The 22,036-nt window shown below is 56.4% G+C and overlaps 2 protein-coding genes across 2 annotated transcripts in view; one reads left to right on the forward strand and one right to left on the reverse strand.

Annotated features, from left to right (window-relative positions):
- The window catches only part of LOC135892833 (single-pass membrane and coiled-coil domain-containing protein 3-like), a 178,238-nt gene that overhangs the window by 80,422 nt on the left and 75,780 nt on the right, over positions 1–22,036 (reverse strand). The window lies entirely within an intron of this gene.
- Positions 15,862–18,032, forward strand: LOC135892502 (single-pass membrane and coiled-coil domain-containing protein 3-like). The gene is made up of 2 exons (XM_065420293.1): positions 15,862–15,990; positions 17,205–18,032. Exon 2 carries the CDS (start codon positions 17,216–17,218, stop codon positions 17,879–17,881), a length of 666 nt encoding a protein of 221 aa, XP_065276365.1. The 5' UTR covers positions 15,862–15,990; positions 17,205–17,215; the 3' UTR covers positions 17,882–18,032.

Raw genomic sequence — 22,036 nt, forward strand, 5'->3', positions numbered from 1 at the left:
TTTTGTCGACAAAATCCACTGTAGACAAGGCCTGCGTTTGCAAGGTGCAAGCAATGGAGAATCTTAAATCGCTCGGATTGACAGGGAGCTTGTGACAGTCCCAAGAGCCAGTTTGGAGCCCACGTTTTCATCTGACTCTGATGGAAACCAAAAGCAATAGGCTGAGCTGCCCCTTTCCCAGAAATGGTGGAAAGCCAGGAAGCGGGGCTGGCTCTCAGTCAGCAAACAAAACTCCAGCAGCCCTTCTCTTGCAAGGAAACACAGGCGAGGGAACACCATGTGGAGCTGCTTACCGTTCTTCAAACAGCAGCTCCAAAGCTTGTCTCTCTCCCCAACAGAAGTTGGTCCAATGACAGACATTACCTCACCCACCTTGGCTCGCTCATAAACTCTAGCATCATTTTCTTTTGTCACATTTTCCCAGGTGAAAAAACAAAAGCAAAATTAGGGAAACCCCCTTTCTCACTATATTCTACCTCTGCCTGCCACCCCCATGTGTTGGATCACTCAGACAATTCATCAAAAGGGGTCTCCAGAAAAGCCTACCCCTAAAATCACACAAGGTTTTTATTTAGTAATTTGGCTTCAATCTTTGAATGCATTTGTATAATCTGCAGTTGTTATATGGGTTCATAACTGTCTATTGTATGCAATGAGAGAAAAAGGAGCAGCTAATAATAATAATATATGGAGATATACCTATCTCCTAGAACTGGAAGGGACCTTGAAAGGTCATTGAGTCCAGCCCCCTGCATTCACTAGCAGGACCAATTACTGATTTTGCCCCAGATCCCTAAGTGACCCCTGTGACAATGCGGTTCTGGTGGAACCCAACTGAGAGTGCCAACTCAGGACAAATTGCTCAAACAGGGCAGTTACAGCCCAAGGCTGGGGTTTTTTCCACCTCTAAGGCAAACCAAACCAGCCAGACTAAGAGGACTTCGGTCTCACCCCACTGGCTAACCGCAAGTCTCACAAGCAATCTCCTTAGACACTCCAGTTTCCCAGTATTACCACCAGTGCCTCTCGTTATGGGGACAAATGGTTGTGAAAACCAAGACCCCAGTAAAAGAAAAAGGTTCTCCTGATCCCAAAGGACCAAGCCCCAGACCCAGGTCAATATACAAATCAGATTTTACCCACAAATCACGCTGTTGCCAATCCTTTAGAATCTAAAATCTAAAGGTTTATTCATAAAAGGAAAAAGATAGAGATGAGAGTTAGAATTGGTTAAATGGAATCAATTACATACAGTAATGGCAAAATTCTTGGTTCAGGCTTGCAGCAGGGATAGAATAAACTGCAGGTTCAAATCAAGTCTCTGGAATACCTCCCCCGCTGGGATGGGTCCTCAGTCCTTTGTTCAAAGCTTCAGCTTGTAGCATAGTTCCTCCAGAGGTGTGAAGCAGGATTGAAGACCAAATGGAGATGTAACAGGAGTACTTGTGGCACCTTAGAGACTAACAAATTTATTAGAGCATAAGCTTTCGTGGGCTACAACCCACTTCTTCGGATGCATATAGAGTGAACCATATATTGAGGAGATATATATACACACACATACAGAGAGCATGAACAGGTGGGAGTTGTCTTACCAACTCTGAGAGGCCAATTAAGTAAGAGGAAAAAAACTTTTGAAGTGATAACCAAAGTTTTTTTCCTCTTACTTAATTGGCCTCTCAGAGTTGGTAAGACAACTCCCACCTGTTCATGCTCTCTGTATGTGTGTGTATATATATCTCCTCAATATATGGTTCACTCTATATGCATCCGAAGAAGTGGGTTGTAGCCCACGAAAGCTTATGCTCTAATAAATTTGTTAGTCTCTAAGGTGCCACAAGTACTCCTGTTATTTTTGCGGATACAGACTAACACGGCTGCTACTCTGAAACCTGTCAAATGGAGATGAGGCATCAGCCTTATATAGTCTTTTCCAGGTGTAAGAACACCCCTTTGTTCTTACTGTGGAAAATTACAGCAAAATGGAGTCTGGAGTCACATGGGCCAGTCCCTGCATACTTTGCTGAGTCTCAAGGCATATTTGCCTTTTCTCAATGAGTCCATTGTATAGCTGATGGTTCTTAATGGGCCATCAAGCAGGCTAGGCAGAGCTAACACCAGCTTGTCTGGGATGTCACCCAGAAGCATAGCATAAGTTTGCAATACAGACAGTATAGAGCCAATATTCATAACTTCAACTATAACACTGATACACACATATAGACAGCATAATTATAACCAGTAATCCATAACCTTGTCTTAGACACCCCATTTGACCCCCTTTATACAAGATTTGGGTGCCACTACAGGACCTTGGTTGCAACAATGATCTATATGGTCCCAAATTATATCAATAACGTCACAACCCCCTCAAGGATTGAGCCCTGGGTTTAGCAGGCCAATGCTCAAACCACTGAGCTAGCTACCCCTTCTGCCTCATAGGGTGGGGGCAGACGGGGGAGCCGTTAACACCTTCCAGTAACACAGATCGGTGCCCAAGTGCCGTGAGTGCCAATGTGTTAGCCGGGCACTGGGCAGGACTGGCAGTCTGGAGGAAGGTTAGATCCCAAGCCATGGCCCTGAAGGTGTAACAAATAAAGTAATCCAGTCCCCAGATTCATCACTGGAATGTAGCCATTGCCAGATGGGGTCAGAGCTGAGGTCCATCTACATCAGTATCCTGTCTCTGACAGAGGCCAGCACTGGAGATCCAGAGGAAGATGTAATAACCTCACAGTAGCAGATGTGGGAGAACCTCTCCCCATAGTATGCCTTGTCTCCCTCCCACCCCACTATCATTAAGAGCAGTTGAAGCCCTGCAGCTGAGGTTCAACGTCCCTTCCCACATTTTTGCGATGATTAATTATGACAACTCTGGATATTCCTGGTGTCCAGTTGAATATCTGCTCCCTTCCCAATGTAGAAATACTCAACCTGCTGGGGTGCAGCCGATGCCCCTTAATCTGTGTTTTTCGAAGCGCAATAAAGATCAGATGCACAAAGTGCCAGGTCTCATCAGTTTCTTAAAGTGTAAAAGTGTGTCTGCAAGAGTCAGAATAATAAACCACGGGCAATGAGTACACGGAGCAGTGAGACAGAACGCACGCTGGGTCCTGATTGCAGAATACAGAGCAAATCTGTTGCAACAAATTGGTTCATAGCATCATTTGAACCAACCACTATCAGAGCCCAAAACAATGCAACTCCAGTCTGCACGCCCCAGGTTAGTGTAAGCCGTGTCCGTGATTGCTAGACACCTGGCCAACCCTCAGCCCAGCCTCAACAAGCAAGTCAGTGTCCAAACTCAGCAGCAGTAGCTCAAGCTGCAGCTCAGGAATAAAACAAAAATCTGACAGGAGCAATTTTAGAATTTAGTCTCTGTTTGGGATTTAACAGCCAGACGCTTCCAAACCCTCCCAGAGAACAACTTTACTATTATTTGCACCAGGGCAGCGCCGACTGAGATATGGGACCCAACCCCATTGTGCTAGTGTAACAGCATCCCTGCAGGACCCCCCTTGGCTCCTGTCCCGCTGGGCTGAGAATGTCACACTGACACCTTTAGGTGCAGTGCCCACCTGGTGCTTTTATTTACAGGCTGTGCTCCCACCAACTTTCCGCCATACAAGTCGTCCCCTTCTTGCAGTCCACCGGCAGGAGAGAGGGGCCAAGCTCTCTCTCTCTGCTTCCCCTCACTGCCGTTCCTCTAGTGCAGTTTCCCTCTTTCCAGCTCCCCCCTGGCTCCCTTCCCCTGGGGCTCTTAGCCAGCCCCAGCCTGATGAGGCAGCAGCTGTTCAAGCTTCCCCAGTCAGGGCCAAGTGGTCTACCCAGCTCCAATTCACCTCCCTTCATTGGAGCTGGAGTGACAGAGGGTTGGCTAAGCAGTCTTTGCACAGACCTTGACTGAGATCAAGGTCCTTGCTGGGTGTTGCACAGACACACAGTGAGGTCCAAAGGGGATTTATGTTAATGACAAGTGTACCTCAAAGCAGTACCCTGGAATCCCCTTATTCACCACTGACATGTCGTTAGGATCGGTTTTGTACTCAGTCTGCCTTGTGAGGTATCATTTTTAAAACTCTTGCTCTGTTGAACATTAATATCCTGTTGGATGGTATGTGCTAGCATTGTATGGGAAGTTATGAAGTATTGCTGGATGTGTTACTGAAATATACTGTGAGGTTGGGAACCTTTCGGGTACAACAATGGAGTAGCTAGATAGCAGTTCATGGCTCATCAACACCCACCAAGGAAAGAATCCACTCTCCCAGAGACTGTATGCAGTGGAGACTTCTCAGAGAGATCACGTAAGCAATGGAGACTGCTTGACCAATGGGGACTGACTGACCCCCATGTGCAGCACAGAACTTTTCAGCAAGCTGGAAGAAACTATAAAGAGGGGAAGTGACATCATCACTTGGCCTCACTCCCCCCACTACTCAACACCTGGAAACACGTCTGGTGGACAAAGGTTTTGAACTGGGGGAGTCCCAGCCTATGTACTGAGGATCTGTGACCTGTTTGTACCATCTGTCAGGGTGAGACACTGCTCAATTCAAATCCTGTTTAGTTTGTCCAGTGTAAACTGTTTCTTAAGTAACCAGCTCTGATCTCTACGCTTGCCACTTATAATCATTTAAAATCTATCTTTGTGTGGTAATAAATCTCTTCTATATTTTACCTAAACCAGTGTGTTTTGGTTGAAGTGCTTGGAAAATCTGCTCAGGTCACAAAGGGTGGTGCACGTCCACTTTCCTTTGTAGACGTGGTGAACTGGGTAATGAACTCACACTCGCCAGGCTTCTGACCAGGGCAAGACGCTACCGTTGTGAGGTGCAAGGCTGGGAAGCTGCAGGGGGTGGGTGGGAAAGGGGAGTTGCTGGAACCTCTCTATTGTTGGTTCATGAGTGCTTGGGAGAAGCATTCATGTAACCCAGTTGGGTATTTCCCTGCCTGTGGATGGCTGTGTAAGTGCAGGGCCTATCAGAGGTGTGTAGCTTGACATCAGCAGCACAGTGTGAGAGGCAGCCCAGGCTGGTGGGAAATAGGGGCTCAGCCGCCCCACACTTCATGTTGCACCCCGGGGACCTCATCACAGTGAGGGAATATTTTGTATGGACCCATCTTCTGTTGTGGAGGGAGAGAAGCTTTCGCGTGGCTCTTGGATGGATGCCAGACTAAACAGCTCCAAATGCCAGTCCCTCAGCTGTGCTTCTGTGCAAGAATTAAGGTCTGCCAGGGTTTTGTTTACTGACTGAGAGCCAGGGTGGCTTCCTGGCTTTCTCCCATTTCGGGGAAAGGGGCAGCTCAGCCTGTTGCTTTCGGTTGCCGTCAGAGACAGATGGAAATGCAGGCTCCAAACGGGCTCCTGAGACAGTCACAAGCTCCCAGTCAATCCGACGGGACTGTCTGAGGGATGAAAGATTCTCCATTGCCTGCACATCGCAAAGTCATTCACACCAGTGCAAAGCGGGTGGACAACGCTACTGAACCAGAACAGCAGCATTCTAGACCCTTTCTGCACTGGTGCAAATGACGACACAACGTGGTTCTGTTCCCTGTGCTCAATATCTTCAACAATGGTTTCGATAACGGCATAGCGAGTACACTTATAACGCTTGTGTGCTCTCTACGTGATACCCAGCTGGGAGGGGTTGCAAGTGCTTTGGAGGATAGGATTAAAATTCAAAATGATCTGGACAAACTGGAGAAATGGTCTGAAGTCAATACGATGAAATTCAATATAGACCAATGCAAAGTCTTTGAAAACTCATGGCGATCGGGGGAGGTCCTGGATGACTGGAAAAAGGCTAATGTAGTGCCCATCTTTAAAAAAGGGAAGAAGGAGGATCCGGGGAACTACAGGCCAGTCAGCCTCACCTCAGTCCCTGGAAAAATCATGGAGCACGTCGGGAGGACGGAAGAATCCCATTCACTGTTACAGACTAGGGACTGAGTGGCTAGGCAGCAGTTCTGCAGAAAAGGACCTAGGGGTTATGGTGGACGAGAAGCTGGATATGAGTCGACAGTGTGCCCTTGTTGCCAAGAAGGCTAACGGCATTTTGGGCTGTATAAGTAGGGGCATTGCCAGCAGATCGAGGGACGTGATCATTCCCCTCTATTCGACATTGGTGAGGCCTCATCTGGAGTACTGTGTCCAGTTTTGGGCCCCACACTACAAGAAGGATGTGGAAAAATTGGAAAGAGTCCAGCGGAGGGCAACAAAAATGATTAGGGGGCTGGAGCACATGACTTATGAGGAGAGGCTGAGGGAACTGGGATTGTTTAGTCTCCAGAAGAGAAGAATGAGGGGGGATTTGATAGCTGCTTTCAACTACCTGAAAGGGAGTTCCAAAGAGGATGGATCTAGACTGTTCTCAGTGGTACCAGATGACAGAACAAGGAGCAATGGTCTCAAGTTGCAGTGGGGGAGGTTTAGGTTGGATATTAGGAAAAACTTTTTCACTAGGAGGGTGGTGAAGCACTGGAATGGGTTCCCTAGGGAGGTGGTGGAATCTCCTTCCTTAGAGGTTTTTAAGGTCAGGCTTGACAAAGCCCTGGCTGGGATGATTTAGTTGGGAATTGGTCCTGCTTTGAGCAGGGGGTTGGACTAGATGACCTCCTGAGGTCCCTTCCAACCCTGATATTCTATGATTCTATGAAAGTACTCCACTTAGGAAGGAACAGATGAGTTAACAGTGTTGCAAAACAAGCAAACCTCATTCTGGGATGTGTTAGCAGGAGTGTTGTAAGCAAGACACGAGAAGTAATTCTTCTGCTGTACTCCGCGCTGATAAGGCCTCAACTCGATATTTTGTCCAGATCTGGGCCCCACATTTCAGGAAAGATGTGGAGAAACTGGAGCAAGTCCAGAGAAGAGCAAGAAAAATGATTAAAGGTCTAGAAAACATGACGTATGAGGGAAGATTGAAAACACTGGGAAGAGAAGATTGAGAGGGGATATGATAATAGTTTTCAAGTACATAAAAGGTTGTTACAAGGAGGAGGGAGAAAAATTGTTCTCCTTAACCTCTGAGGATAGGACAAGAAGCAATGGGCTTAAATTGCAGCAAAGACGGTTTAGAGTGAACCTTAGGAAAACCTTCCTGTCAGGGTGGTTAATCACTGGAATAAATTGCCCAGGAATGCTGTGGAATTTCCATTATTGGAGGTTTTCAAGGTTAAACAAACCCCTGCCAGGGATGGTCTAGATAATACTTAGTCCTGCCATGAGTGCAGGGCACTGGACTAGGTGACCTCTCAAGGTCCCTCCAGTCCTACGATTCTATGATTCTATGGCTGAGAATCAGCCCAGTGCCTGATCTCCTCAGGTCTTCCAAAGCGGGAGACAGACTGGAAGGGACCAATTTCCCATGTTTCTCTTTGTGCACCAGGCAGGGGGTGGGGGCAGAGAGTTCGGGGTTTTGGCACCAGACCATTTCCTTGCTTGGGGTTTCTTTTTGGTCCACTCCAACCAACAGTCCCAAGAGCCCGTTTGGAGCCTGCATTTCCATCTGACTCTGATGGAAACCGAAAGTAACAGGCTGAGCTGCCCCTTTCCCAGAAATGGGAGATAGTCAGGAAGCGGGCCTGGCTCTCAGTCAGCAAACCAAACCCTGGCAGACCTTAATTTGTGCATGGCAGCACAGTTGAGGGACCGGCATTTGGAGTTGTTTAGCCTGGTGTCCATCCAACAGCCGCGCGAAAGCTTCTCTCCCCCCACAACAGAAGATGGGTCCATACAAAGTGGAGCTCTGCCGCGGGTCGCTGCTCTGCTGCCCTCCCTGTACCCAGCCCAGGGGGGAAACTGACCACCAGAGACAAAGGTCCTGGCGTCACCTCCCCACCCCACCCCCAACGTTCCTCTGGGGGGAGGAAGCAGGACCAACTGCCAGGGAGAAATCTAGGTGCCTCCCCACACGTCGCCTGTAGCTCGTATTCAGTTTGGGGGGCCGTGGCCCCCATGCTCTCCCCTAATCTCCACCCACGTCAATGGCACATCCAGACCGATCCTTCCCCGCCTCGTCCTTCTCCCAACGTCCTCTGGCATTTAACCCCCTCCCAGCCGGGGAGCAGGGTTTCTGGGCTACAGAAAGTGTCCTTCCTTTCCCGGCCTAACTACCTCCTACTGGCAGGTTGTCCTCATTTCGCCCAGCGACGTTCCCATCGCATGGGGGCCACGTCGGGTACAGGAGCGAGGCTTAGACGTGTCACTTGGCAGATCCCCAATGGTTGGTGCCAAATCAACTCTTCTTGGCACCCACGGTTGGTGAAAGGAGCGTCAGAGAGCGTCTCCCCCATCGGCCAAGCGCTCTACCCGACGGCAGAGCACTCTGAGAGTTGGTGTCTCCCAATGGTTGTGCAGTCTAAGGGGTGGCATCTCCCACTGGCCATAGCACTGCCCATGAACGTAAGTCATTAACATCCTTACTTGTGCTACAGACTCTTTGATAATGGCCAGCCTCCATTTGGAGATCTGGGTTCGAATCCACCACTGACTCCTCTTGTGACATGGGACAAATCACTAGATTTTCCAGGAGAATCAACCCACCGTGAGCGCCCAGTACACTGGCTAAGAGAGGGACACAATTGATATTGGTAGGAGTTACATGGTGGGGGGCTGTACCCTGGAAAGCAGCAATGCGGGAAGGACCCAGAGATCCTGGTGGAACCCACTGGGCCAGAGCTCCCTGGGTGAGAGGAGGAGCACGGCCCTGGGCTGGAAAAGCAGGGGATTAGAGAGTAGGAGCTGGGAGGTAGGGTCCCCTCTGGATACAGCATGGGGGAGACCCTGACTGGAGACTGCGCCCAGCTCTGGGGAGGAGCCACATGTCAAACAGGACATTTGACAATTGGGGAGGGTTCTGAGAAGAGCTACAGAAATGATTTACCCCCAGGTGAGGGAGAAGGGAATCGGTCCCCATGGCATTACTCCTGATTTACCCCAGGGTGACTCCGTACCAGCCACTGTACGGAGCACCTGGGGCCAGGCTGGGGAAACCCAAAACTTCAAGCTGTGGGTCTAGCGCAGGGGAATGGCAGGGAACATGGGTGAGGGGCTGGGCCGTGGCCCAGAGCCAACAAGCCAGAGGTGGACACATGGGCTTGGGTCCTGATCCTGGGCCTCAGATCTCCTCTCCTCAACTGTCAGGTGCCCAGTGCCTCCTCATTGCCACCCAATAGGGCGAGTGGGCCGGGCAAGGACTGGAAGATGGGCCTGCAAACGTATAATGACCCTGGCAGAACTGCCAAAAAACCCTCCGGCTGCAGTGAGTCCTGGAACACAGTCCCCTACTCTAACCACTAGGCCCCACTCCCCTCCCCTCCCAGAGCCAGGACAGAACCCAGGTGTCCTGGCTCCCAGCCCCCTTGCTCTAACCATTAGACACCACTTCACCCAGCAGGCTGGGGTACATACCCCAGTCACATGAGGGGAATCTCGGGGCGGGGGCATATCTGATGCACAAAGGAACCCCTTGGACATAGAGGTGCTGTGTGTGTTTGTGTGCATGTGTGTCTGCTGGAGGGGACGAGCCCTGCTCTGTGTGTGTGTGAGTGTGTGTGTGTTGCCCCACACCCAAGACACATGGGGGCGGGGGAGTTACTCAGTCCCGTGGCTGTGTCCATGCCAGCGGCAGTCATGGGAGCTCTGCTCACATGCGTTTCCTGTGAGTCTCAGGTTGCACCTGCATGGATTAGCGCAGTGGGAAGAGTCTGCACTATTTTGTATGAAGACCGTCTGTGCCTCAGTTTCCCCTATGTGCCACGCTGGCCCCTAGGGGCTGGAAAGGACTGTTTTCTCTTGGGCAGGCTACCACCCAGGGGCGGCTGATCCTGGCTGTCTCAATTTGGGGCCCGTGTCGCTGGCGAGTCCATGAAGACAGTGGCAAAGCCAATCTGCTGGGACATTGCCGACCTAGCAACTAACGCCCAGGGTGACCCCCCCGCCCCCTCTTGCAGGAAGCCAGCTGGAAGAGCGGGAGCCAAGGGCGGACATACTTGGCTAGGGCCTGGAGCTGCCCATGGCCCAGGCTGTAGCTTCCGGCTCTCTGGGCTGACCGAGGACTGGCCATGCTGGGTGCAGCCACCTAACAAACCTGCCTGCCCTTCCCCCGCTGGCTGGGAGCTCCAGCAGATGCTGGGGGCAGTGCCCCCTTTGGGGGTACATGTCTCCCTTAGGTGTCCGTCTCAGGTGGAGTTGCTGGAGGGAGGGGGCTGCAAGCACGGAGGTTGGGTCCCAGGAGGTGGGGAAGCCGAGTGGCTTCTCCTGGTGACAGAGCGAGACCCTAAGGGGGGCTGGCTCACTGTACAGCCCCCCAGCGACTGTCCCAGAGCACCGGACCTGTGGCTCCCTGACCCCAGCATCTGTTCCCTGGTGCTGGTTCCACTGCAGTGCGACTCCGGAGCCCCCTGCTCCACCCCGGGGCCCTGTGGGCGGGTGGGTTCTGGGCCAGCCCACCCCAAAGTAACACAGGCCGGGTCAACGCCCAGACCTGACCCCTGACCCCCCAGGGGCTGGGAGCCCCCACTGGGGAATGAGCTCTCACTCACACCCACCCCTGGCCACCCAGCGTCCTGCCCGGTCTGGGGGGTCCCAGACAAAGCCCCTGATATCGGGGGATCTGGGCTCCCTGTTTGCACATGAAACGAGGCAGTTTGCAAAACCCGGGAAAACCCTGGAACCAAAGCTGGGACCAACGTGTCAGTTTTGAATTAACAAAGAAAAATCAAGTTAAAGTTTTCAATTCTTTTTTGTTTTGTTTTTTAAAAAAGGAAGTTTTTAAAAAAACCCAAACCACAAACTTTCAACCCAAACCACCACCTGGGTTTTTATTTTTACCAGAAAGGGGTTTTGAAAATGAATTTTTTTATTATTTTGTTTTTTCAGCAAACGCCCCCACACAAAAAAAATTGCTGGAAAAATAACCAGAACCAGAACATTTGTGGTTCAGGTTATTGACCCCCCCCTCCCCCGAGTTACACCAGAGTGAAGGGGAATCGGCCCTTTGACATCAATGGAGTTACTCCTGATTTACATCAGAGAGGGGAATTGGCCCCATTGGCCCCCCTCTCCCTGAGTTACTCCTGATTTACCCCAGGGGCCGGGAGGGGAGTCTGATTCAAAGGCCACTGGACCAGCACACCAGCCGGGACAAACCAGTAAGACTCAGGCCTGCCATTTTGCTCAGTTCCCTTTATTAGCTGCGGTTCCCGGCTGCCAGCCCCACACGCTGGGCTCTGCCGGGCTCGTTAACCAGCGCAGAGCCCGGGGCAAAGCCTGCCCGTGCGTGAGCTGCGGTTAGGGGGCGCTGTCATGGCTCTGCCTGCGCGGGTCAATGGGCGACGCCGGCAGGATTCTGGCCCGGCCCCTCGCCCGTTCCCGGCTGCTGCTCCATGACCAGGGCCATGTAGACCTCAGCCGCGGCAGCTACCAACTGGAAAGACTTGCAGGCCGGTGCCAGCGCCCGGAGCACCTCCTCCAGGTGCCCAGCGGCCGCTGCCAGGGCGTTCCTAGCACGACGCCCCGTGAGGACATCGGGCAGGTATTCGCCCAGACTCTGCACCACGCCGGTCCTGGACAAGGGGCCATTCTCGGGGGGCTCTGCAGCCGTTTCCACAGTTGGGCCCCCAGGGGTGGCAGAAGCGGACACAGCCCTGGCGATCTCCTCGCTGCTCTGGCGCAGGGCGTCCATCGGCAGGTGCAGGACCGGGGAGGCCTCCAACTCCCGCAGAGCCGCCTCCAGCCGCTCGGGGAGGCCGGCGTTCCGCAGCAGCACGGCCGCCACGGGGCCACCCACGCTGCCGAAGATCCCCATGGTGGCCTGGTGGAAGTCCCGGACGATGGCCCCCTTCTCCTGCAGGGAGGTGTCGGGCGAGGCCATGCGGGCGTAGAGGTCCCGGCTGGCGTTCTTCCGCACGTGTCTGTCTGTCTGCTCCGCCGCAGCGTGCATCTCCCGCGCCGCCCGCAGCAGGCGCTCCAGGCTCTCCCCCATACCGACGCTGCCCCCCACCGGTTCCAGGGACACGCTGGTGTCAAGATGCTGGTTGAGGATGCGGAGCAGAGCGTGGGTGGCCGAGATGCATCCTTCCAGGGAGTCGAGCAGGGACTGGCTGGCGCGCACGAGCCTCTCCCTTTCACTCTCTGTGCCGGAGAACAGGGAGAGCATTGCGAGGCTGGGAAACAAAGCAGAGAGCGCAGGTGAGGGGCTTAAAGAGTTTCCCCTCCAGGATCCCCAGCGCAAGGCCAAGGGGATGTGCGATGGAACCGACAGGGAGCCCCTATGAAATGGAGTAGAGGGAATGCTGTTTCACAACAACCCTGGGAGTTGCCTGTGGAACTCACTGCCTCATGATCTTGCTGATGCAGAGAGCCTAGCAAGACCCAGAAAGGGATCTGACGTTTATATGGCTAATGAGGAGAGCCAGAATGACATTAGAAAATTATTTCTTTTTTGTTAAGTTTGATAAGATTAAACACTCTCATGCTCCAGGGCATGACCCCCACTCTAACTAACAGCTGTCAGGCAGGAACTGTCCCTGCCGGCGGTGGTGAGGTACAGGGGCACTGCTGTGCTAGTTGGGGCGTGCAAATCACGTCAGTCCATTACCCACTTCGCAGCTGCTGCGGGCCCCAAGAGAGCGACACTGCGAACCGGAGGCAGCGCGCCATTGGGGTGGAGCCCGGGGACAGGGTGTGTCGAAGTGACGGGGGAGTCTCAGGTCCGTCGACACTGGACTAAAACCCCCGTGGAACAGCGGCATCTGGTCTGACTCAGGCTGGGGGGCTAAAAACTGCTATGTAGACATCTGGGTTCAGGCTGGAGCCCGGGCTCTGGGACCGTCCCCCCAGGCACAGTCCCACCACCTGGGCTCCAGTCCAAGCCTGCACGTCTACACTGCTAGTTTGCAGCCCGGCAGGCCAGCCACAGGTGTTTAGTTGCAGTGCAGACATACCCTCAAGGGCTGCATTGCACCCAGGGGGCCGGCGGCTGGCTGGGGGTTCCAGCTCTCGGCAGGGCTGCACCCGGAGAGGGTCCCCAGGGTCCCCAAGACTGGGGCAGCAGCTGGATGCGTGGGTGTGGATCCGTGATGACGCCGGGTGGAAGTGATCGGTGCCCGCTGAAGAAGATCATTTCGGAAACTCCCAAGTCAGCGTTTCTGAAACTGGGGGGCCGGGCCCAGAAGGGGGTGCGAGGCTATTGAGGGGGATCACGAGCTCTAGGGGTACCATATTTCCAGGACTCTGCCGGGGAGGGGGTTTCAGCTCTCCAGCCGCCCAACTCTGAGGGCAGTGCCGCCGCCAGCAGCAGCACAGGAGCAAGGGGAGCAGCGCCCCACGCCTCGGACAGGACGAGGTTTCATTGTATTACAGCTCAGCAGCAAGAAGCGCGATGAAGGGAGGACAGTTTGCACCCAGGCCAGAGAGACGAGGACAGAGCTGAAGCCAATGCAGGCTCTTACCAGCCCAGCTCAAGAGACCAGGCAGGCACCGGGGTGGAGGGCGCCAGCGATGCCCACTGGGGCTTCAGCGCCGCTGATGCAGGGATGGCGATTAGAGGCTTCACTCAGTTCTCCTCTATGACCAGTGATTTGCTAACACTTGTGGGGGATGTGGTGGGGTCGTCACAGCCTGAAATATTTTCAAAGGGGGCTCGGCCCAGCCATAAAAGTTTGCGCCCCCCCCCCCCCGAAGCAGGTTCTTGTGGCTAAGGGTGCAATGCGCTGGCTGCGCTCAGCTGGTCCGAATCCCGGGGGTGGGATTTAAAGGGCTGTTTGGTGGCGTATAAAGGCCGAAGCGAAAGGACTCAACCCAGAGCCGTGTCCCGCGTCGAAACCCATCGGGTCGAAATCGACACATTCCCGCAAAACACTTGGTTCTGTCTGTATCTCCCAACCGGCCCGGCCCGGCCCTCCGCAGCCAGCTCAGACGGGCGGGGGGGGGGGGGGGGGGCGAGAGGAGTGGGGTCCCAGCCCGGCTCTCCGCAGCCAGCTCAGACTGGGGGGGGGGTCCCAGCCTGGCTCTCCGCAGCCAGCTCAGACGGGGGGGGGGGCCGAGAGGAGTGGGGTCCCAGCCCGGCTCTCCGCAGCCAGCTCAGACTGGGGGGGGGTCCCAGCCTGGCTCTCCACAGCCAGCTCAGACTGGGGGGGGGGGGGGCGAGAGGAGGGGAGGGGGGTCCCAGCCCGGCTCTCCGCAGCCAGCTCAGACTGGGGGGGGGTCCCAGCCTGGCTCTCCACAGCCAGCTCAGACTGGGGGGGGGCGAGAGGAGGGGGAGGAGGGGGGTCCCAGCCCGGCTCTCCGCAGCCAGCTCAGACGGGGGGGCCGAGAGGAGGGGGAGGAGGGGGGCCGACCCGGCTCTCCGCAGCCAGCTCAGACTGGGGGGGTGGGTCCCGGCCCGGCTCTCCGCAGCCAGCTCAGACGGGGGGGGCCGAGAGGAGGGGGGGGGCGGCCCGGCTCTCCGCAGCCAGCTCAGACTGGGGGGGTGGGTCCCGGCCCGGCTCTCCGCAGCCAGCTCAGACGGGGGGGGCGAGAGGAGGGGGGCCCGGCCCGGCTCTCCGCAGCCAGCTCAGACGGGGGGGGCGAGAGGAGGGGGGCCCGGCCCGGCTCTCCGCAGCCAGCTCAGACGGGGGGGCGAGAGGAGGGGGAGGAGGGGGGCCCGGCCCGGCTCTCTGCAGCCAGCTCAGACTGGGGGGGGGGGGTGGGTCCCGGCCCGGCTCTCCGCAGCCAGCTCAGACGGGGGGGGCGAGAGGAGGGGGGCCCGGCCCGGCTCTCCGCAGCCAGCTCAGACGGGGGGGGGGGCGAGAGGAGGAGGGGGGCCCGGCCCGGCTCTCCGCAGCCAGCTCAGACGGGGGGGGCGAGAGGAGGGGGAGGAGGGGGGCCCGGCCCGGCTCTCCGCAGCCAGCTCAGAGGGGCGGGGGGGGCGAGAGGAGGGGGGCCCGGCCCGGCTCTCCGCAGCCAGCTCAGACGGGGGGGCGAGAGGAGGGGGAGGAGGGGGGCCCGGCCCGGCTCTCCGCTGCCAGCTCAGACGGGGGGGGGCGAGAGGAGGGGGAGGAGGGGGTCCCGGCCCGGCTCTCCGCAGCCAGCTCAGAGGGGCGGGGGGGGGGGGCGAGAGGAGGGGGAGGAGGGGGGCCCGGCCCGGCTCTCCGCAGCCAGCTCAGACGGGGGGGGCGAGAGGAGGGGGAGGAGGGGGGCCCGGCCCGGCTCTCCGCAGCCAGCTCAGACGGGGGGGGCGAGAGGAGGCGGAGGGGGGGGGGCCGGCCCGGCTCTCCGCAGCCAGCTCAGACGGGGGGGGGGGGGCGAGAGGAGGCGGAGGGGGGGGGCCCGGCCCGGCTCTCCGCAGCCAGCTCAGACTGGGGGGGGGGGGGGGTCCCGGCTGCTGCTCAGGTGCTGGTTGCGACCCAGAGAGGGGAAGGGGAAGGGGGCTCTCACCTCGGCGTGTCTGCTGTCCCGGCGGGCGAAGGAGCGGACGACACCGGCTCTCCGCCTCTCCTTATAAAGCTCCCGTTAGGAGAGAAAGGGAAAGTTGGCACAAGCCAAAGGGCGGGGTCGCCATTCCCCCGGGCAGGGCCAGCAGCAGGCGCTCGCAGCGGGGGCCCGGCCGGGCTCGCTGGCTCATGGACTGATTAGATCCTGGATCCTTCTGCCCCTCGTGACTGAGGAGAAAACCGGGGCTTGGAAACCAGCCAGACCCGAGTTCCTGGAACCCACGCGGGGAACTGGAAGCCGCAGGCAGGAGGCAGCAGTTGAGTCCCAGTAGCACCGCGCTCCTGACCACAGCTGGGCTCCGGCTCTGCCAATGGGATCTCGGAGGCTGACTGGGAAAGTGAAAGCAAGGACCAGCCTCCTATAAAGGCGAGAGTCCCTGCTCCGGCGTGCGGAGAGCGTCACAGCGAAGGGATCCTCTCCGGAGAGCCCTGGCTGCTGCCCACGGAGCTGAGCTGAGCTCTGCCCAGGCGAACGGCCCCTCAGCTTCCCACCCGCCCAGCGAGCAGGTAACTCGCCCCATCGGAGGAGGCACAAATGGGAGCAGGGGTCGTGCAGTGAGAGCCCCCCGGATCGCTTGGTGAACTGGGCTCCTCCAACAACGGGGGTGCCATGTCTAGGGACAAAGAATATCAGTCACCCACAGGCTGGGGGCGGGGTCGCTGTGAGAAGGGGGAGCTGCCCCGTCTGTAACCGATGGGGGGGGGGAGTTCTGCTTTCCAAAGGGGGACCCTGACGAGCTGCAGCTCTGGGAAGGACCCAGGTGTCCTGTGGAACCAGCTGCCCGTGAGCCCCCCAGGGGATGCTGTGGCTAAGCGGGTGAGCGCGACCCTGGGCTGGGGAAACGGGTGACTAGCGAGTAGGAGCCGGGAGGTGGGATCCCCTCTGGATAGCGGGGAGACCCTGACTGGAGACTGCGCCCAGCTCTGGGGAGGAGGCGAAAAATGAAACTATCCCCAGGTGCCCCTTGAAGCCAGAACAAAGCTGCCCAGCTGCGACCAGCTCCAGGCCTGGCGTTGTGTGCAAATTACTTCATGGGCTAATCTGCAGACAGCCAGAAACGGCAGCTTCTGCCCCACAGCTGGGTCCCCCGGGCAGCAGGGGGGAGGGAGCAAGTCATGCAACTGCCGAGCACTGGGCAGCTCCGCGGCTGGGGCAGGAGGTGGCCGGGTAGATGGGGGATGCTGCCGCGCTCCTGGGGTGGATGGATTCGGGGGTGTTGGGGATGGAGGGGGTGGGTGCTGGGACAGAGATCGGGGGAATGTGGGGAGGTAACGTGTGGGGGGAGAAGTGGGGGTCTCTGGGGCAGTAGCTGGGACACTGCTGGGGCGAGGGGGATCTCTGGCCATTTAGGGTTGTTGGGGAGTGGGGCTGAGAGTCCCGAGCTTGCTGGGCGGATTCTCCCTCTCCCAGCTGGAGGCTCTGGCTGGCTCCTCGCGGCACTCTCCTCCCGAGACCACGTGGTTTGGTGAGGTGTGATGCCTTCGGGGGTGCGGGACCCACTGGCCGAGTCCTTCCTCCCTAGAACCTCCAAGGTGTTTAGGCGCCGAACTCCCACGGATTGACGGGAATTAGGCACCTAAAGACCTTTCAGGATCAGGGCCCTGGAGACTTTTTTGTTTTAATGGCAGCTGAGTCTCTGCACTGGCTAAGTCTGTGATTTGCGCGGGGGGTGCAGTGGGGAGCGCTGGCTAATGCCTCCTTCCTCTCCCTCTCCTGGCAGCTCTCGCGAGAATGTCCTGGAGCGATATCCTGTACCCAGACAACCCAGCGAGGCGGGAGAAGGTGGTGCGGTTACACCAGGAGCTGATCGACTGCATAGAGCTCAATTTTGATACCACCAACGAGCTGATTGGAGTCTTAAACACACACTGTCAGTTCAAGTTGCACCCCATTAAGATGAACAGGAACGGCACCGTCCGGGAGAACTGCGACATACTCCTCGCAGCCATAAAGTCCATCCAAGACACGCTGCAGGCCATCGATGCAAGGTTGAAGAGCGAACTGGAGCCAGATCTCTACCGAAAGCTTCACGATTTCCAGGAGCCTGATGCCAAGAAGATGCAGATTCTGCGCAATGTGGCCACGGTGGTGAGCGGCCTCGCTGGGACCGTGGCCATGGGGATCTTCATCAAGCTGGCGTTATCGCAGGTGGTGAGCAGAGTCCTGACCCAAACGACCATGGTCTTGGCCAAGATCGGTGCCTCTGTGATAGGCGCCGTGGCTGGCATGATACTGGGCGTGGGTGTCGACTTGATTCTCAGCGCGATCCTGGGCGCTGTAGAGAGAGACCACCTGGAGGCGAAGATTCAGGAGCTCAGTGCGCTGGTGAGCGAGTTCAAGCCAGCCTCCCGTGAGTATAACAAAACCATCATAAAGATCAGCTGCACGCTGCCATAGCCGGAGGAGAATCAGCCGCTCGGACGACTCCAGAGCAAGCTGCAAGTTACCATTACTTGTAAAAATAAGGCCGTGGGGATCAGATCCCATCTACCGTGACTTAGCCCAGCATCATTAAAGCCAGCACAATAAATGATATCTAGCTCTTACACAGTGCTTTTCATTAGTAGAGCTCAAAGCGCTTCAGGCTTCATTAATGTCTTTATCCTCCCACCACATCTCAGGATAGGGCCGTGCTATTACCCCCATTCTACAGATGGGGAAACTGAAGCCTAGAAATTCACAGGTATTTAAGCACGTAACTTCCATTGATTTCAGAGCAATTGGCTCAGGCTCTCTGCAGACTCAGGCAACATCACTGATTTCAAGGGAAGCTAGGTGCCTAAAGTGACTTGCCCCAGCTCCTACAGGAATTCTGTAGTGTAGCAGAGAATCCTTCCCCTCTAGCTGGTGTTTTTCATCTGTAGATCTCAAAGTGCCTCAGAAAGGTCAGTATCAATAAGCCGACTATACACAGGGGGAAACTGAGTCACAGAAAGGGACTCAGCCAGAAGGCCAGGAATAGCACCCAGAATGAGAATGTCAAAATAATTCATTTAGACGTTTCCCCACCAAAACCGACACGTCCCCCCTGAAACATTGTACTTTTGACAAAACGGCCTTTTCCAATGGAAAACTATTCTATCGAAAGCTTTCCGGCCAACTCTGTGCCCGGCCCAGGCTGGAGAACCTACCTCAGGGTTTTCTGCTCCAGCCCAGATCTGGGAGTTGAGCTAGAGCGGAGCTCAAAGACAGTAACTTCCCCAACCTTTGCTAGAGTCTGTGAGGTGTTTAAATGCAGGGCCTCTTCTCTGAATCCAAGACTAGATAGCAGGGGGGACTCTGGGACAGTGGTGAGCTGAGACACTCCGGCCTAGGGAACCAGATGGAAAATGTTACTGTCCTAAAGGGCAGTAAACCCATTCTAGAGCAGGGGGTCTCCAACTGTTTTTGGGTGGGCCCCACTTTGAAAATATTTCAGGCTGTGACAACCCCACTCCCACCCCCACAAAGTGACAGCAAATCACTGGACATACTCAGAGGCAGGGCCGTCCTTTGGCATACACAGCATACGCGGCTGCGTGGGGCACCTGAAAATTTGGGGCACCACCCTCGCTGGCTGCGACTCAGGCTCCGCTCCGGCCGCTCCCCCTCATTGGGCCGGCAGGCTTCTCCCCGACCGGACGCCCTGGCCCCTCCCCTCTGCCCACTCACTCCTCAGCCGGCCTGAGGGCTCTGGCTCGGGCAGGGCATCACGGGGCTAGGAGCAAAAGTTTGCATGTGAGTGAGCAGAGGGAGCCGGGCAAGTCTGAGAAGAGAGTCGGGGGGTACCCGGAGGCTGGGAGGAGAGTGGGGGAGCTGAGCTCGGGGGGTAGAGCCGGGCACAGGACTTCAGGAAGTGGGGAGCAGAGGAGAAACCAGGCTGGGGGGAGCTGGGCTGGGGGGCCAGGCAAAGCTGGGAACAGAGTGGGGGTGGATACCCAGAGGCTGGGAAGAGAATGGGGGAGCTGAGCTTGGGGGTAGAGCTGGGCACGGGACTTCAGGGAGCGGCGGGTGAAGGAGGAACCAGGCTGGGGATGGCTGGGGGGAGCCTGGCTGGGAAGGGAAAAGAGCGCGGGGAGTGACTTTGTCTGGTTCAGAACGCGCTAGGGCCTCCTGGGGAGCAGGCTGGTGGCCCCAGGGGAGAGCAGCTGTTCAGAGCAGCCCCACACTGTACCTGCTCCTCTCCCCTCTTCTGCCCACAGCCCTGCCCCGCCGGCAACTCCCTGCAATCTCTCTCCTAGTCTCCTTTTCACTCCACCTGCCTCCTCTCTGAAGTTTAAGCCCAGCCGCCAGGATCCCCTTTGGACCATCACCTTTTCCTCTCCTCCCTTCCCCAGCAGGGATCAGCAGCAGCGGGCTGGGAGGAGGGAGAGGCGCACACACAACCGGGCTGGGGAGGAGGGAAAGTTAAAGGAAAATAAAAGCAGGCGGCGTTTGCTTTTCCTGCCCATCCGCAATATTCCAGTGTCAAGAGGAGGAAACTGGCACTAAACCAATGGGAGGAGGGGGATGGACCTGGAGCAGAAAAGCGGCAATCGAGAGCTTTCGCATGTAGCATATTCCAGTTACATTATAGTCACACTCATTAGCATCTTCTCATAAAATCATGTCGAGTGCAACGTCACAGGGGTTGCTGGGCATAAGGGGGTGGGGGGCACTGGGCAGGGGGCGAAGTGGCGGGGCACGCTGGCAGTGCAGGGCTGGGGTTGGGGGCGCAGGTGGGAGGGAAGTGCAGGGGTTAGGGGTGAAGGCGGCACAATGAAACTGTTTTTAATGAAGTGCACTTGGCAAGTTTTCCAGTACTGTGAGCTTCTGTTTGTGTTGCTAAGAGCAAGTCGGGCACAGGGGCACCAGTTGAATCATACAGCGTCGGGCCCCATAAATCCTAAGGCCGGCTCTGCTCAGAGAAGTCTAAGTAAAGCATGTCGGCGCTATCCCTGCAGTCAATGGCACTGAAGCCCCCAGTGGCTTCCCTACGCTGCCCAGGCCGGAGATCAGCTCACTCAGCCGCATCTGTCTGGGCCTCGCTGGCGCACTCCACCCCGGTGCCTAGCTGGTCTCTTGAACGGCGCTGGTAAGAGCCTGCATTGGCTTCAGCTCTGTCCTCGTCTCTCTCTGGCCTGGCTGTAAACTGTCCTCCCTTCATCGCGCTTGTTGCTGCTGAGTTGTAATAAAATGAAACCTTGTCCTGTCCGAAGTGTGGGGCGCTGCTGCCCTCGCTCCTGTGCTGCTGCTGGCGGCGGCACTGCCCTCAGAGCTGGGCGGCCGGAGAGCTGAAACCCCCCCGGCAGTGTCCTTGAAATATGGTACCCCTAGATCTCACAACCCCCCTACGATAGCCTCGCCACCCCCTTTTGGGGCGTGACCAATGTTCCCTCTAATTTTTTACGCCCATGTGCGGAATGAATTTTATTATGTGCCCCAATATGGAGGTGATCTGTGGCAGGAGTGGGGCCGAGGGGTTTGGAGTGTGAGACAGGGCTCAGGGCTGGGGCAGAGGGTTGGAGTGCAGGGGGTGAGGGCTCTGGCTAGGGGTGCAGGCTCTGGGGTGGGGCTGGGAATGAGAGGTTTGGGGTGCAGGCTCCCACAGCACTGAAGTGGGGAGAGAGGACTCCCCCAGCCCTCTCTCGCCACAGCAGCCCAGGGCCGGGGGAGAAACGCCTCTCCCATCAGGGCAGCTCTGGGGCCGGAGGAGAGGTGCCTTTCCCTGGCTGCGGCAGCTCCAGACCTGGGGGAAAGGCGCCTCTCCCAGGCTACGGCAGCTCTGGGGCTGGGGAAGAGGCGCCTCTCCCTGCCTGCGCAGCCCCTGATCACCTGCTGCGCGGCTGGGCAGCTTTGAGGGAACTTAGCTCGGGAGCCCCAGGTTGAGAAACGCTGTTCTAGAGAATAAACAGAAATCGCATTCCCGCTATGGAACGGGGAGGGAATTGCCACGAAAGGTTCCTATTGGCCATTCCATTCTACAGGTGGATTTACTAGGAATCATTTCTGTAAAACTCTTCTCATCACCTCCGACCCCTGGGGTTTGAACCAGGCAATCTGTGACCCAGTAAAACCTGGGGCAGCCCAATCAGTCCAGAACTGCTGTAGGTTCCCCCGGCCCCAACATTTTTGGAAAAAATTGTCCCAGTCCCAAGTTGGACTGAAAAGTCGAAACTCTCCAATGTTTCCATGAGCCGAACTTTTTCTTCAGTTCCAATCCCTCAAACCGTTTCCTTTCAATCATTTAGAAATGTCTCATCTCAAGTTTGGACCTTTGCCCCCTCGACGTGTGAATTGGCTCAAATTTCTTACCAAAAAGTTGTTTTAACTGGAGAAAAAAATGAAGCTTTGGAGATCACTTAGGACGGAAGAATCCCATTCACTGTTACAGACTAGGGACTGAGTGGCTAGGTAGCAGTTCTGCAGAAAAGGACCTAGGGGTTACAGTGGACGAGAAGCTGGATATGAGTCGACAGTGTGCCCTTGTTGCCAAGAAGGCTAACGGCATTTTGGGCTGTATAAGTAGGGGCATTGCCAGCAGATCGATGGACGGGATCATTCCCCTCTATTTGACATTGGTGAGGCCTCATC

The sequence above is a fragment of the Emys orbicularis genome, chromosome 20, assembly GCF_028017835.1.
Source record: "Emys orbicularis isolate rEmyOrb1 chromosome 20, rEmyOrb1.hap1, whole genome shotgun sequence".
Taxonomy (NCBI): domain Eukaryota; kingdom Metazoa; phylum Chordata; order Testudines; family Emydidae; genus Emys; species Emys orbicularis.

Bases quoted from the DNA above. Each gene is read 5' to 3' on its own strand.
- LOC135892502 (XM_065420293.1), top strand. From the start codon at position 17,216: ATGTCCTGGAGCGATATCCTGTACCCAGACAACCCAGCGAGGCGGGAG.